The 15557-nt window shown below is 39.3% G+C and overlaps 1 protein-coding gene across 1 annotated transcript in view; it reads right to left on the bottom strand.

The window, feature by feature from the left end:
- Positions 1-15557, bottom strand: part of SDCCAG8 (SHH signaling and ciliogenesis regulator SDCCAG8) — a 139689-nt gene that overhangs the window by 116589 nt on the left and 7543 nt on the right. The window contains 3 exon segments of the mRNA XM_081315960.1: positions 4889-5002; positions 12494-12579; positions 12658-12816. Of these exon segments, the coding sequence (XP_081172086.1) occupies positions 4889-5002; positions 12494-12579; positions 12658-12816 (359 nt within the window).

The raw sequence follows: 15557 nt of genomic DNA, 5'->3' as shown, positions 1-15557 counted from the left end.
CAATATCTAATTGGCTCAAGTTTGTACAAAGGAAAACTCAGTTAAATGTAAAAACCATAATAACAGACAGTGGAACTGAGTTTGTTAATAAACAGTTCAATGAGCTGTTAGTTTCAGAGGGAATAGAGCATAGACGTACAGCTCCTTATAGACCTCAGCATAATGCATTTGTTGAACGGAGGGGCCAAACATTGCAAGCTATGATTAGATCTATGATTGAAGATTCTGGTTTACCTGATAGCTTATGGGGAGAAGCAGCAAAATGTGCTAATCATATTTTAAACAATGTGGTTAGTTCAGCTACAGGTAAAATTCCTTATACCTTATGGTATAAGAGAAAACCAAATCTTAGTTATATTCACACATTTGGGACACCTGCTTGGGTACATATTCCAAGTTCAATAAGAAATAAAGGAGAACATAGAGCTAAACAATTATTTTTTGTTGGCTATGAGTTAAACCATAAGTCTTATCGGTTCTGGGAGAAAGGTACTAAAAACATTTATTGTAGTTCTAGCGCTGTTTTTCAAGAACAGTCAGGCTGGGAAAGGGTAGAAGATATTGTATATATTCCTCAACAAGATTTAACTAACTCCTCAAATGAAAGTGATAAAGAAGAGGAGGAACCTGCTAGAGAGATCAAACAAGAACCACTGATAGTGGAGACAGGAGAGGAAGAAGATAATAATGTAAATGTACCTATAAGTCCAATAATTCTCAGAAGGTCTAACAGGGAAAGACGACAGCCTGATCGTTTCGAGGCAGGTTTAATTTGTCAAATAGACATTGAACCTTCTAATGTTGAAGAAATAAAAATGTATCCTGAGAATGAAAGAAAGAATTGGAAAGTAGCTATGGATAAAGAAATAAAGTCTTTGCAAGATCTTAATGTTTATCAAGAGGTTAAAATACCTAAAACAGAAAAGTTAATTGGATGTAAATGGGTTTTTAAACTGAAAGAAAGTGTTACAGGAGAGGTAATACATAAAGCAAGATTAGTTGCTCAAGGATTTGCACAGAATAATAGTGATTATGATGAAGTATTTTCCCCAACGTTAAGAGCTTCCACTCTTAGGGCTGCTTTAGTTTGGGCAGCAAATAAGAATTATAGTATAAAACATGTAGATATTGAAACTGCTTATTTGCATGCAACATTAAACCATGATATATATATGAAAGTTCCATCAGGAATAGAAAGTAAGGTAGGGTACTGTTGGAAACTGAATAAGAGTTTGTATGGTTTAAAACAGTCAGGTTATGAGTGGAATAGATGTTTAGTAAAAGAGTTAAATAGTTTGGGATTTAAAGCTAGTATTGCAGATCCTTGTTTATTTATAAAACAGCAAAATAGTGAATTATCATTGTTATTATTATTCACTGATGATATTGCTATTATTGCAAAAGATGAAACAGAAACTGAAAGAATAATTTCAGGGTTAAAAAGAAAATTTAGAGTAAAAGATCTAGGAGCTATTAGTCATTATCTAGGGCTGGATATTGTCAGGACTAGTAAAGGATTTAAACTGTCTCAAGCTAAGAAATTAATGGTTTGCTGAAACGTTATAATATGGAAAACTGTAAACCAGTAAAAACACCTATGGTTCAAGGTTTTGAGAGTTCAGCAGATAACAGCAATGTCTTTGATAAAAAGATATATCAATCATTAATAGGCAGCTTGATGTATTTATGTAACTGGTCAAGACCTGACATAGCATTTACAGTTAATCATTTAGCTAGATATTGTGAGAATCCTACAACCAGATGTTGGCAAGGTGCGAAAAGAGTTTTAAGATATTTGAAGCACACCATACATTATTCTCTATATCTAGAGCCAACAAAGGAATTGGAACTAAAAGCATTTGCAGATGCTAGTTTTGCATCTGATACTGTAACCAGAAAATCCACTTCAGGATTGGTTGTATTATTGGGAAACGCTTTAGTAGGATGGAGGTCTAACAGACAGAAGCATATAAGCTTATCAACAACTGAATCCGAATTTTCTTGTTTATCTTTATTATGTACTGAGCTATTGGTATGGAAACAATTATTGTTTGATATGGGTTTAAATTGTAATGAACCAATAAAAGTGTATGAAGACAATCAAGCAGCTATAAAATTAGCAACTAATGCTGCAGTGAAAACTAGATCAAAACATACGGATCTACGGTATCTAAATGTCAGACAATGTGTTAAAGATAATTTGATTAAACTGGAATATTGTGCAACTGAAGATAATATTGCTGACCAGTTTACTAAAGCTCAGGGTGCTATAAAGCATAAATCTGTTTGTGATATGTGTAATTTGAGATTGTGAAAATATATGTATAATATGCCACCCAAAAGGGGAGATTGTTAGAGATTAAACTTGATTTGGGTGACAATATTATATAATGGAGTAAAAGCACCTTTAAGGAGTTAAACGGCCTAAGGGTGTGGCTGTAATTATTCCACATAAAAGAGAGTTAGATGTTACACGTAGTTGCTCTTGTATATGTGTTTGATGTTAGTGTTTGGATACCTCTTGTTCTCTTGTTTGCTAACTTGATATTTATTCTCTCAAGAATCAACTGCTTGCTACAGTGTATATTGTTTTTGATATTGGTAAGCAGCTTTTGTATTTTGATACTATGTTTTTTATGGACTGACTTTTATGTGCATGATACTGGATTGATACTTGGACTATTTCTTACTGTGTTTCTTTTTGTTGTCTGAGTAAAAATAAGTTATAAAACTCGTGTTAGTGCATTACTGTTTGCCTAAAAGTCCCAGTACAACTTCCACTGTGTATTAATAATACTCTGTTAAACAAACCATTTTTTCAACAACATATCCTAACAGTGAGGATGGCCGAAAAGATATTTCGCAGTTCCCTCCCCTCCATTCAGGACACAGCACAGAAGCGTTGCTTGAGCAGGGTCTGTAAGATTATTGGGGACACTACACATCCTCTTCACAACCTGTTTTCCTTGTTACCTTCTGTTAGGAGGCTTCGTGGTATCTGTAGCAGAACTTCCAGATTCAGGCATAGTTTCATTCCATACAGCATTAACCTTGTGAACTCTCAAGCTTCCTCCTTCCGTTATATATTCAAGATGGACAGTATTTAATATTTATTTGTTACGTATATGTAGGGATGTGGGTCTATACATATGTTGTATATAGTATGGCTAGGTGTGTGTCATGTACTGTATGTGTTTCACTTTGAGAGCGGGCAACTAAATTTCATTTTTGATGTGTGCCGTTGTGCCCACAGTAAAAAAATGACAGTAAAGGTTATCTTATTTTACCTTATCTAATTTAGTGACAGATAAAACAATAAAAAGGGATTTATGGCAAGTTTTAGCATGCTTGAGATAATATGCTACTGGAATACTCCAAAGACCTTTTCCTTTAATAAAAAGATAATTTTTCACCAAAATACTACTAATATTAATAAAACATGAATTTAAAAAATAAATTTTCCTTATTCCTTAAACCTGCATAAAATAAAAGAACTGTGTTTTTATCATTTGCTTAGCAAACTGCGTAGAGTTCTGAAATACAATAAACAAAGAGGGGGAAGTTTTATTACATACAAAATGAAAAACAATCCATTTTAACAAACTTCAAGGAAGCCTCGACTGTCATTTGTTCAGTTGCCATTTGAAGTTACGACAGTGCTGAATGAGAAGAGAAAAAAAAACAATCCTCAAAGAGGCAGCCAGCATAGTGTCTACAAGGTAACATGATTATGATTTGAGTAGTTGGCAGCCACTTTGCAACTATGATAGTTACAGTGTCCTGCAGTCACATAATCGTCATTTGCAATCTTCACTACTGGCTTTTGACAGATGAAGTCAGTTCTCCCAAAGGTGCTTTTTCACGAGGCAACTGGACTTTCTTGTTTTTCTTTGAAGACATTTCACTTCTCGCTGAAGAAGCTTCTTGGATGAGAAGCAAAACGTCTTCAAAAAAACCCCAAGAAAGTCTAGGCCTCGTGAAAAAGCACCTTTGGGACAACCATGACCTGGATGACTGAGAATCTCCATAGACAACAGTCAATTGGGAAACCAGCAGGTCACAAATGAGAAACGTATATGAAAACTATGCACATGTGGGCCAAAATTATACGTATAGGAAGGGGCATGCTACCCAGATACAGATATAGAGCTATGTTAGGGAAGTATAACTAGAAAACACCGGAGAATAGAAATTAGCATCCCGCTGTCAATATACTCTTAATCTACTCAAATGGCAACTACAGGTAGTCCTCAACTTACAACAGTACATTTAGTGACCAAAGTTACAATGGCAATGAAAAAAGTGACTTACTGTATGACTGTTTTTCACATTTACGACCATTGCAGCATCCCCACGGTCATGTGATCAAAATCCAGATGCTTGGCAACTGGTTCATATTTATGACGGTTGCAGTGTCCCGGGGTTATGTGATCCCCTTTTGTGACCTTCTGATAAGCAGTCAATGGAGAGGCCAGATTCACTTAACAACCATGTTACTAACTTGACAACTGCAACTATTCATTTAATAACTGTGGCAAGAAAGGTCATAATGTCATAATGGTCATAATGTCTCGCTTAACAACAGAAATTTTGGGCTCAATTGTGGTCATAAGTTGAGAACTATCTGTAAACTGTTACTTATTGTTCAAATCCTCATGTTTTTAATATGGTAATATGATTACTTCCTACTTCAGGTACATCTAATGCTATCGACTGAAACATACTTTTCATCAATAAAAATAAAATGAAATGCTTGCTTTTCTGTTACGAAACAAATTGTCTTGTTTAGAATATAACATGCATAATTGTGGGGTTAAAACTTCAAATGTTAATAGTAAATGAATAAAGCTGCCTCAAAATAACAGATCATAAGTAAGATGTACGATACCTTGCAAAACTTGACTTCATCTTCTAAATGATTAATATATTGAGACTGATCGTTAATGATGGGAACAAGTTCAGAAAGGGCAGGCAAACCGTGATCAGTAGCTTTGGATGTTCTCTAGAAGAAATTTAAAAATGCAACAGTCAGAATTATATGTTTCAGATAAGATTCTTTCCAAACCGTTTCGTATTACTGTAGCGTTACCCCCTCAAGAGTCCCCCAAAGCCCAGGCCCTCCTAGCCGCCCCCCCCCAGTTACGCTCAGCAGCCACACTCTCAAAGCGTTGATAGAATGTCCTTTCTTTAGCAGGAGCTCACACGATGTGAAAGGGGTAGCAGGTTCTCGTCGTTCAAGGGGTTTACAGGAACAAGCAGGCCAACCCGTAACCGCTGCAGTCAGTGTGTGACAGTGTTTATTAGCCCCCTGGCAGCTGTGGCAATAATAGTCAATAACTTGTAGCAGCTGCTTGGAAAAACAGGAAGGGGGAAGCTCTCCGCTCCAGGCAGCAATGGAAAGCCCGAGTGAAGATAGTCAGTGCTCCGCAGCAACAGCTCACCCCACGAGGGCAACTCCCCACACTGCCTACAGCTTGCACAGGTGACAATGATCAGAGTTCAGATGGCTGCTGGTCTCTGAAGCAGCAGCAAGCAGCCTCTCCTTCTCTTTTGTCGGCACTCATAGTCCCAGGTCTCTCTATGCCAAATTCCCCACCACCACCTTCGTTTCTAGTTAAAACCTAAATCTAAAACCCCAGCAACCTTTCCCTCTTCTCACTCTCACTCCTCCCTTTACTCAGGATATCCTCTTGCGAAAGAAAGCAATAAAATTCCGCTTCCTCACTCTCTCTCCCCCCCCCTATTTCTGAGGAATGACTCACGTAAAACCCCAAACTCCTTTCCAGCTTCACCTGGTCTCTCCCCCCGCAACAACAACCACCCCCACTCCCCTTTCTCCTTCCCCTTTTCTTTCTTCTGCCAGATCCACGCCCGCCACACCCAAACCAGCCACAGCTGTCCAAGCTTCCCACTTCTCTCTCCGGCAAGGCTCCCGCAAAGCCTCTCGGCCAGCCCCGCTATATTAGAATAGTATTTTAAAGTAGAATAATTTACATTAAGAAATCTATCAAATGGGTTCCCTTCAGTAATGGAATGCTAAGCACTCAGAAGGATAGGAGGCCATTTCAAAATAGACTGAGGTGTTCCTGAGGGGATGGATATAGGAAAAGAATGAAACAAAGCTTGAGGAAGCAAATCCTGAATTTCTGCTACAAATGTCTGTTAGCAGATTCATATTTTCCACTCAAAGAAAGTCTCTAAAGCAGATAGAATGTAAACACTGCTGCTTTGTAATTTTTTAAAGTTTTAATTAAACGCTCACTGTTCTAACATAAAAGCTCATGGTATTTCCTGTACCTGCATACACACCATATTTCTTTTACAATTAAGCATTACAGATAAAAATTGATTTACTTTAGTTTATTATCTGACATATATTTAATCCTAACAGAGGTAATATGCATATACAGACAATGCACAAGCATTGATACGTATGTAAGATGGAATAGGTATTTATCAGAGGACTCTTGGACTACTTCTTTTTGATGGGCTGAACTATTTGAGTTGATAACAAGCTGGGCTTTCTGCTAAACATCTTGGGACCAACTATTTAAAGACCATCTTGTCTCGACCTCCTTGAACACATCCATCCCAATTCCTAACCTCCTTATAATTTTTCTTAACTGGAATACTAGACTGCCATCAGAAAGGAATCAGGGCATAGTTATGGTGGTCTTCATGTTTTCAGATGGCCTCCCTAAGATGCACATTTATTTATTTATTTATCATACTTACCCCTCATCACAATCTAGCAACCCTCAGATACATTTTAAAACAGCCACGGTATAGTTAAAAGGACACAATTAAATTAAAGCTCTTCCAACTAAAAAAACAAATTTAAATATTAAAACAGTAGTTTTTTTATTTGTAAACTGTCCAGAATCACTTAGGTGAGGTAGGTGAGGTAGAACTTTGATGAACAGTATAGTATACAGTATAGTATTACTGTATAATAATACATACATAAACAATACATTAAATAAATTAAAAACAGTGATAAAGTAAGAGATGATGCTGTATTAAAACTAAGAAAAATATATCTTAAATAAGTCTATTCTTAACATGGGGCACCCATGTAAAATTTGTCAATTTCCTAATAATGTTATTCCTTGCACTAACTTTAGCCTTAGTATTCAGGGAGTGTTGTTCAAATGAAAACATCCTATTAAGTGTCACACTGAGATATTTCAGTACTATATTCAATTCCCTTGCCATATAATATTCAACTTGACCCTTGCATCTGAGTTTCAAAGGTGAAAAGCACACACTTGTGTCTTATATTGGACCTCAAATGATTGAAGGTATAATTTTTGTCCTAATTTTTCAAGTGCTACAGTGAGTCTTCCAGCTACCTCATCAAAATTTGATCCTCGTGTGGCCACTGCTATCTCATGTGCATAGATAAATAACCAGGTGTTGTCAGGAACTGGTTGATAATTTGTATATATATTGTACTTGGAGACAATACATTTCCTTGTGGCAGTCCATTCTTCTGTAACATCCATCTACTATTCTTAACCATTAAGCATCATGAAAAATCTCTGATTCTTTAGCAGAATGTCAATAGCCCTAGTAAGCCTACTGTCTCAAATAAGATTATTTACCTTATGTAATAATATTCTATTGGTTGACAGTATCATATGCTGCAGTTTGATCTACAAAAGCCATTCCAGTAATTAAGAAGAACCCCAAAATACCAAATCTACTTCTTCACAGATTATTGCTTAGCCATCAAGAGATTATTGTCAGAGTTCCAACTAACAAACCCAATCAAGCATGCACCATCGAGACAATCCAATCTCTTAATGCAAAAGTTTATTGAGTAAATCACTTTGGCACACATGAAGCAAAACCAGCTCTGATTAATTCCTGCGCAAATCACTATAATTAAAATATTAGTGCAGGCCACATGGTCCAATCAAGTCCCAAATTATTGTTATGAGAAAGTGTCTTTGTGGGTTTGGAAATGCCTGCTAGAACGTCCTTCATTCACACGGGCTGACTTTTTGTTGTCTGGACCCTGCATTTCATTGCCCCCACTCCTCCCTAGTGTCCTGGCAAGCTGAGTAGCAATAATGGTCGCAACCTCACATGGCCACTTTGAGCTTGACAATTATACTGGTGTCAACAGAGAACCCCAATGTACAAACAGCGGTTCCATCTTACTTAGATTCAACTTCAGTCTGCTCTGTTCCACCTCCAGCCTCCAGGCACCAGAAAGGAATATTGATAAAATACTATATTCCCTACAACTGATGACTTAAAGTTAGTTATCATTGGAATACAGATAATACCACACTTTAACTCCTCCCCATCAATTTCATATGATCTTAAAAGAACAGGAAAGGACTACTGGATGATCCTTCTACTGTCACAGACTGAAATCACCCACTTAGAAAGAAGCAAAGCTACTACACAATGGGATCTCTGATGGTCCAATAAGATTCCATGATTGAAAGGCCATGTTTATGATCTTTCTTCATTTTAAGCAAAAGATCTACCAGGTTTTTTTTTAAAAAAGCACGTCCTTTGCATTTTGGATGTATACACTATAAATATAAATATAAAACTTGTAAAAAAAATCCCTGATATATAAAGGAATAATATGGATCCAGAATACTAAACATGTTTTAAAAAAACAAAGAAATAGTGCTAATTTCAGTGTTTGCAAAAAACAGAACTGGGAAGAAACCTAGCTATTTTTCCTCAGAAGATCCACACTGATCAATGAAAGGAAGACATGTGACATTAAACTAGCCTGACCATTTTTGTTTTATTATTTTATTTTATTATTTCTTATTATTTTTATGTCATTTTATTTTTTTTATTTTGCCATAGTAAAAACCATAACAATAAAGAATACAAAATTATAATTAAAAGATGGGAGGGGAGGGAGCAAAATGAGCAGGGGAGCAGATGGGATCTACTATTAGTCTATCAACCACCTTCAGCATGGTACTCCTCCCCTTGGGACTCCTGGCTAGCTAAGTCTTCAAGGTCAGAATAGTGGGAGCCAATCTCACTATTGTTGGGGTAGAAAAGATTCTCATTCCCAAGCTACCTATCATCTTGACTTTTAACTTTTAACCTTTCAATACAAATTTTAATTGTTTTTTAGTACTTTGTAACTTTTTATGATATTGTAAGGCACGCACAGTTGTCAAGCCCTGTGGGCTTGCCATTTCAGGGAAGGGAAAGGGAGGGGAATTCCCCTTTGCCTGAGGAATCCCTTTGCCTGACCTCCGAGCAGCTGAGGCTCCTGGCTGCATGCTGACTGCTCTCTCTCCGGCCGCCGAACAGCTGAGGTCTGGACTTCATCCCAATCCCTGAGTGTTCGCAGTGGGACCCCTCCCCCTGTCAACTCCAGGACTGGATAGCCCACATTAGGGGGGTTTGGGGGGATGTGAAGAGGGCCTTAGTACGAGTGGAGGAGGCCGCAAAGGTGCAGGCAGACAAGAAAAGGACGGCCCAAAAACCTTTTTGGGTGGGGGACATAGTATATTTATCAACCAAGTACTTCCACTTGAGGGTGCCATGCAAAAACCTGGGACCAAAATACCTAGGGCCATTCCGGGTCACAAAAATCATCTACCCACTAGCCGTTCGGCTACAGCTACCCCGGTTCCTGGGGAAGATACATCCGGTCTTCCATTCCAGCCTGCTGAAATCGGTAGAGGGGACACCCTTGAGGCCTGTAACAAAAGCCCCGGGGCCCGTTACGGGGGACCATTATGAGGTGCAGGAGATACTGGACTCCCGGCTCCGGCAAGGCCAGTTGCAGTACCTGGTGCGGTGGAAGGGATACCCTATCACAGAGGCCTCATGGGTGGGGGTAGCAGACGTTCAGGCTCCTCGACTGGTGAGGAGGTTCCACCGACAGCATCCCAGGAAGCTGGGAAAGGGGGGGTTACCTTAACTATCCGCCACAGCGGGTGAGTAATCATATGTGTCTCATTTTCCAGGTGAAGCCCTGGTAGAGGGGCCGCCTGTCAAGCCCTGTGGGCTTGCCATTTCAGGGAAGGGAAAGGGAGAGGAATTCCCCTTTGCCTGAGGAATCCCTCTGCCTGACCTCCAAGCAGCTGAGGTTCCCGTCTGCATGCTGACTGCTCTCTCTCTGGCCGCCGAACAGCTGAGGCTCCTGGCTGCATGCTGGACTGCTGGAGACAATGCTGGAGGGGGGAGGCGGAGGCCAGCTATGCCGGTTTTAGGGACAGACGCCGGATGCTGGCTGGTTCGATGGGGGTGGAGCTAAGGGGATTGCCTGTATATAAGGCACTGGGAGCAAGTCACTCCCAGTGCTGACATTATTTGCTGTTATTCGCTGTTAATTGCTGTTATTTGCTGTTAATTGCCGTCAATAAACACTGGTCAGAACATTCCTGCCTAGCCAGCTACCTTGTTGACCATCATTTATCATTTGTAGAACCAGGGCTGGAAAGGACTCTGACAACGGTATTAGTGAGATGGGTGGCATAGAAATTTAATGAAAAAATAAAACTGATTTATGACGAACAATCTGTTATATCCTTTTGAACTCACTTTCTCTCTGGAATCTTAAGTAGGCTTGAGACTCCTTTAAATTTTATATTAAAATTCCACTTTTTCAAGGCACCTTTTAATGCTTTTTCCTTCTGTCTAATAACTTGGCTCACAACTTGGGAGTCCTCCTAGATTCACGACTTACTCTTGAAGATCATCTAGTGGCCGTGACTAGGGGGGCTTTCGCCCAGGTTCGCCTGGTGCGCCAGTTGCGGCCCTATCTGGACCGGGATGCCCTGTGTACGGTCACTCATGCGCTCGTGACCTCTCGCCTGGACTACTGCAATGCTCTTTACATGGGGCTTCCCTTGAAGACCACTCGGAGGCTCCAACTGGTACAGAATGCGGCCACGAGAGTTGTCTTGGGAGTTTCCCGGTACTCCCATGTTACACATTTGCTCCGCGAGCTACATTGGTTACCAGTTGTCTTCCGGGTGAGGTTCAAGGTTTTGGTTATGATCTTCAAGTCCTTACATGGCATGGGTCCGGGGTACCTCGAGAACCACCTGCTGCCGGCGTCAACTCCCCTCCGCCCCGTGCGTGCCCACAGAGAGGGCCTCCTCAGGGTGCCTCCGGGCAGGGAATGTTGACTGGTGGCCCCCAGGGGGAGGGCCTTCTCTGTGGGCGCTCCGGCGTTATGGAACCAACTGCCGGTTGAGCTCCGGATGGCATCGGACCTTCGCTCCTTCCGGCGCGGGCTGAAGACCCACTTATTTGAATTAGCTGGTCTGGCCTGATGGGGAATGGTAGGGTTTTTTAATGGGTCTCTTATATTGTTTTATTGTTATTGTAACTTTTAATTGGGCATTTGTTTAATTCCTTTTTAATTTTTGTATTGTTATTTATATATGCCCTGTTAACCGCCCTGAGTCCTTCGGGAGAAGGGCGGTATACAAATTTAATAAACAGTAAACAGTAAACTTATAAATGGGGAGTATTTTTAATTAGCTTCCACTAAACCATATAAATTGATAGTGCTCAATAAATAACATCTTAACATGGCAAAACCCTTCATCAGTTTAAAAAGAGTTGAAGCAAATTTTGTAGTATTTACCCTTGCATCTCCATACACTTAGCAGAAAAAGACATTGAACAATAACAGGGAATATTTACTACAAAGAAAGCACATACATGTTTCATATGCTTTTACGTCCAGTTATGGTTCTGATCAGACTGGATTTGCAGGTTTCCAGAAGAAAACTGCACTATTCCATCTCTCAGAAGTAAAATGATTTGACGTGTGAATTGTCAGAAGTGATCAATGGATTCAATGATTAATTTTTCAAAAAGTTTTGCAACTTTTACTAAAGGGCATGATTCAGAGAAAAAATGCACATGTGCAAAATAGCAAAAGGATTAGCCCTTAGACTTATACACTACTCCATAGTGCTTTACAATACTCTCTGGGCAGTTTATAAATGTCAGCTTATTGCCCCCAACCATCTGGCTCCTCATGTTACTGACCTCAGAAGGATGGAAGGCTGAGTCAATCTTGAGCCCCATCAATGTCAAACTCCAGGCTGTGGGCAGAGTTAGCCTGCAATACTGCATTCTTATCACGGCACCACTATGGCTCAAAATCAGTATGTGTATACAAAAACACTTGCAGGAAATTCAGAATCACATCTCCACTGTTAAAATCAACTAAAAGGACCATAACATGCTTGCATATGCCACACAAGCAAATAAATTCAGAACCTTTCTCTTCAATTTCATCCTTATGCTTTGCCTTGCCATATCGTGCACAATTCACTAGATATATAATGCTGAACTAACAATAGGTAACTTAAAATAAATACAAAAGCTTATATACAGGCTAGCCTACTAATGCCTTGTTAAATAACTACATAACTCATCAAATGAGACAACATAAATACTACTTAGATATTGTTCTGTAAATAGACATGTAATTATTTGGTCATGGAACAAGAGATAAAAAGAGGGTAATACTTACTGTGGGTGACATTCCTCTCTTCTTTGAGGATGCTATTTCACTCCCCCTTTCTTCTTGTTGACGTAATAATGCTTTAAGCTGATTAACTATAACACAATAGTAAAACGTATTTTACCTAAGATAACTCTAGTTTGGGGGGAAAAATCAAATGGAAAATTTCAAACCTGCATGGCTGTACTGTAGCTCCTGCCAAGCTTTATCTTCACTCACGTCATGGCCTGAGTTAGGAAATAACTGATGCAATGTAGCTGCACTTTCGCCTGTGGCAGGATCTTTTTCACGGAAGACATACTTCAATTGATCAAGGCTTTTACTAGCACGATCTAAAAATAATAATTTTTGAAAGTTCATCATGATTAAAAGGTTCTTTGCAACTTGGTAAGAAATACAGATAAGTTTTATTATCAACAGTTTTATATCTATAGAAACTGAATAAGGAGAAATTAAAAAAATAATTTAGTTTGCTTAACTATTTTTTTTTGGGGGGGGGGGGTGGTCCTTGGTGCTTTCTGAATTTGCTTGTTTTCTTGCAAGCATTTCATTACCCAAACTAGGTAACATCATCAGTGCTAGTAAGGGGTGCTATTTGCTGTCACTTTATATACTGTACTAATGGCTTGCCTGTTGGTGAGGGTGGTCTTAGAGATTCTTTGATTGGGCTGTTTACTATTGGCTTCTTTGGCAGTTTCTTGATTGGGGTATTGTTTAATAGCACTGATGGTGTTAATCTAGTTTGGGTAATGAAACATCTGCAAGAAAACAAGCAAGGACACAGAGCTACAAACGTCAACCCTAAGCTACAAATATTCTCCTTTATAAACTAAGGTTCACTGAATACAGTAGTCCTCGACTTACAACAATTCATTTAGTGAGCTTCAAAGTTACAACTGCACTGGAAAAAGTGACTTAGGACCGTTTTTCACAGTTACGACTTTTGCAGCGTTCCCAGGATCGTGTGATCAAAATTCAGATGCTTGGCAACTGGTTTATGTTTATGACTGTTGCTGTGTCCCAAGGTCATGTGAATAGCTTTTGTGACCTTTTGACAAGCAATCTCACTGGAAAAGCCAGATTCACTTAACAACCGGGTTACTAATTTATCAACTGTATTGATTCATTTAACAACTGTAGCAAGGAAGGTTGTAAAATGGAGCGAAACTCACTTAACAAATGTCTTACTTAACAGAAATTTTGGGCTCAAACATTGTTGTAAGTCGAGGACTATCTGTATATTTCAACTGAACATATTAAAACATAAATTAAAAATTACAAACCACAAGCATTGCATTTGCAAAACAAAGCCATCACCAAAAATAACACATTATGGCTTAGCATTGTATTTGAGCCCAGCCATTATCATTGCCAGATTATTAATTTCTAAATAGTATAAGGCACATTAAACTCTTAATCAATAGAGCAAGACAAACTTGAGAGAATTGGGAGGCCCAGCCTTCCCTGCTAGCAGAACTGATGTTTCTTTAATTTAAAAATTCCCCAATGTAGCAGATACAAACCTAGCAGAATCTTGAGGAGAGAGGGAGGGAGGGGGGGAGAGAGAGAGGGACCGACAGAGGGGGAGGGAAGGTGGGAGGGACACAGACCCCATATTATTGAGGTAGATCTTTTGGAAAGCTACATGAGTGGAAAGTGCATTTCAAATATATGTGCACTAAAGCAAAGTACAAATCACTGAGGTGAACAGAACAGAACAAAATACTAGTTCAATCCCCCGCCTGACCAAAATGTATTTAATTCAAGTACTCTTCATCTGTTACAGGGAAAAGAAAGCTACAAATCATTATATACTTTTTATAGTAAGCATTCCCCTGGATGCTCCAATAGCAGACTTTTCCCTCTCAACTACTGCTTGGATCTATTTGGCACATAATATTGACAACAGTAACTGAAATCCTGATAATTCATAGGAGCAAAGAAAGAATAGGACAAGGGTAGTAATATATATAATGAGCAGATCAGAGCCATCTATGCCAGTGTGACCTAGAAATCTATAAGAATTATTATTATTATTGTTGTTATTATTATTATTACTATATATTCCATTATATATTCAAGATGGACAGTATGTAATATTTTATTGTTATGTATATGTAGAGGTGTGGGTCTATACATAGGTTGTTATAGTATGTTTCAGGTGTGTGTCATGTATGTGTTTCATTTTGAGAGCGGGCAACTAAATTTCATTTTTGATGTGTGCCATTGTGCCCATAGTAAAAATGTCAATAAAGATTATCTTATCTTATCTTATCCTATCTTATCTTATCTCAGGGGTGTCAAACTCAATTTCATTGAGGGCCGCATCATCATTGCGGTTGCCCTCAGGGGGCCAAGTGGGTATGGCCAGGGTGGGCGTGGCCTACTGGGTGGGCATGGTTAGAGTGCGTATGGCCTACTGGCTGGGCATGGCCAGCTCTACATTGTTCGCATCAAGGGTGCCTATGGGGGCCTGGGCAGGAGTGGGACAGATCTGAGGGTCTCTGGCAGAAGGAGGGTCTCTGGGCCAGGGCCAAGGCAGTGGGGTCTGTTCCCTCACTGTTTCCAGGATGGCTTCGCGGGCCACATAAAACCACTTCACGGGCCGGATCTGGCCCCCCGGCCTTGTGTTTGACATGTCTGTCTTATCTTATCTTATCTTATCTTATCTTATCTTATCTTATCTTATCTTATCTTATCAAGATCAATGTCTTCCAACAACATTGCCTCTGGATTCTTTGGTCTCATATCACAACCATGTTACAAATGAGGAAATTCTACAAAGAAGTAATTCCTGAAGACTCTCTGAGATAGTGACAGAACAAACGAACTTTGCTGGAAATGCATTCCACATGGGGAGCAATGTCCAGTAAAATCAAGTGGATGCCACTAGATGGTCAGAGAAAAAGAGGAAAGCCAAAGAAAACATGGCACCAAACATTTCAGGAAAATCTGAAAAATATCAACCTTAAATGGAAGAATCCAGAGATTGTAGCTGTGGACCGAAAATTGTGGAGTATGCTTGTAGCCCAATGAATGAGCTGATAATTAATGAACTATTTTTCTACCCTTT

This window comes from Vipera berus (assembly GCF_964194415.1).
Source record: "Vipera berus genome assembly, chromosome: 1".
Taxonomy (NCBI): domain Eukaryota; kingdom Metazoa; phylum Chordata; class Lepidosauria; order Squamata; family Viperidae; genus Vipera; species Vipera berus.
This window is presented reverse-complemented; position numbering and strand designations above follow the sequence as displayed.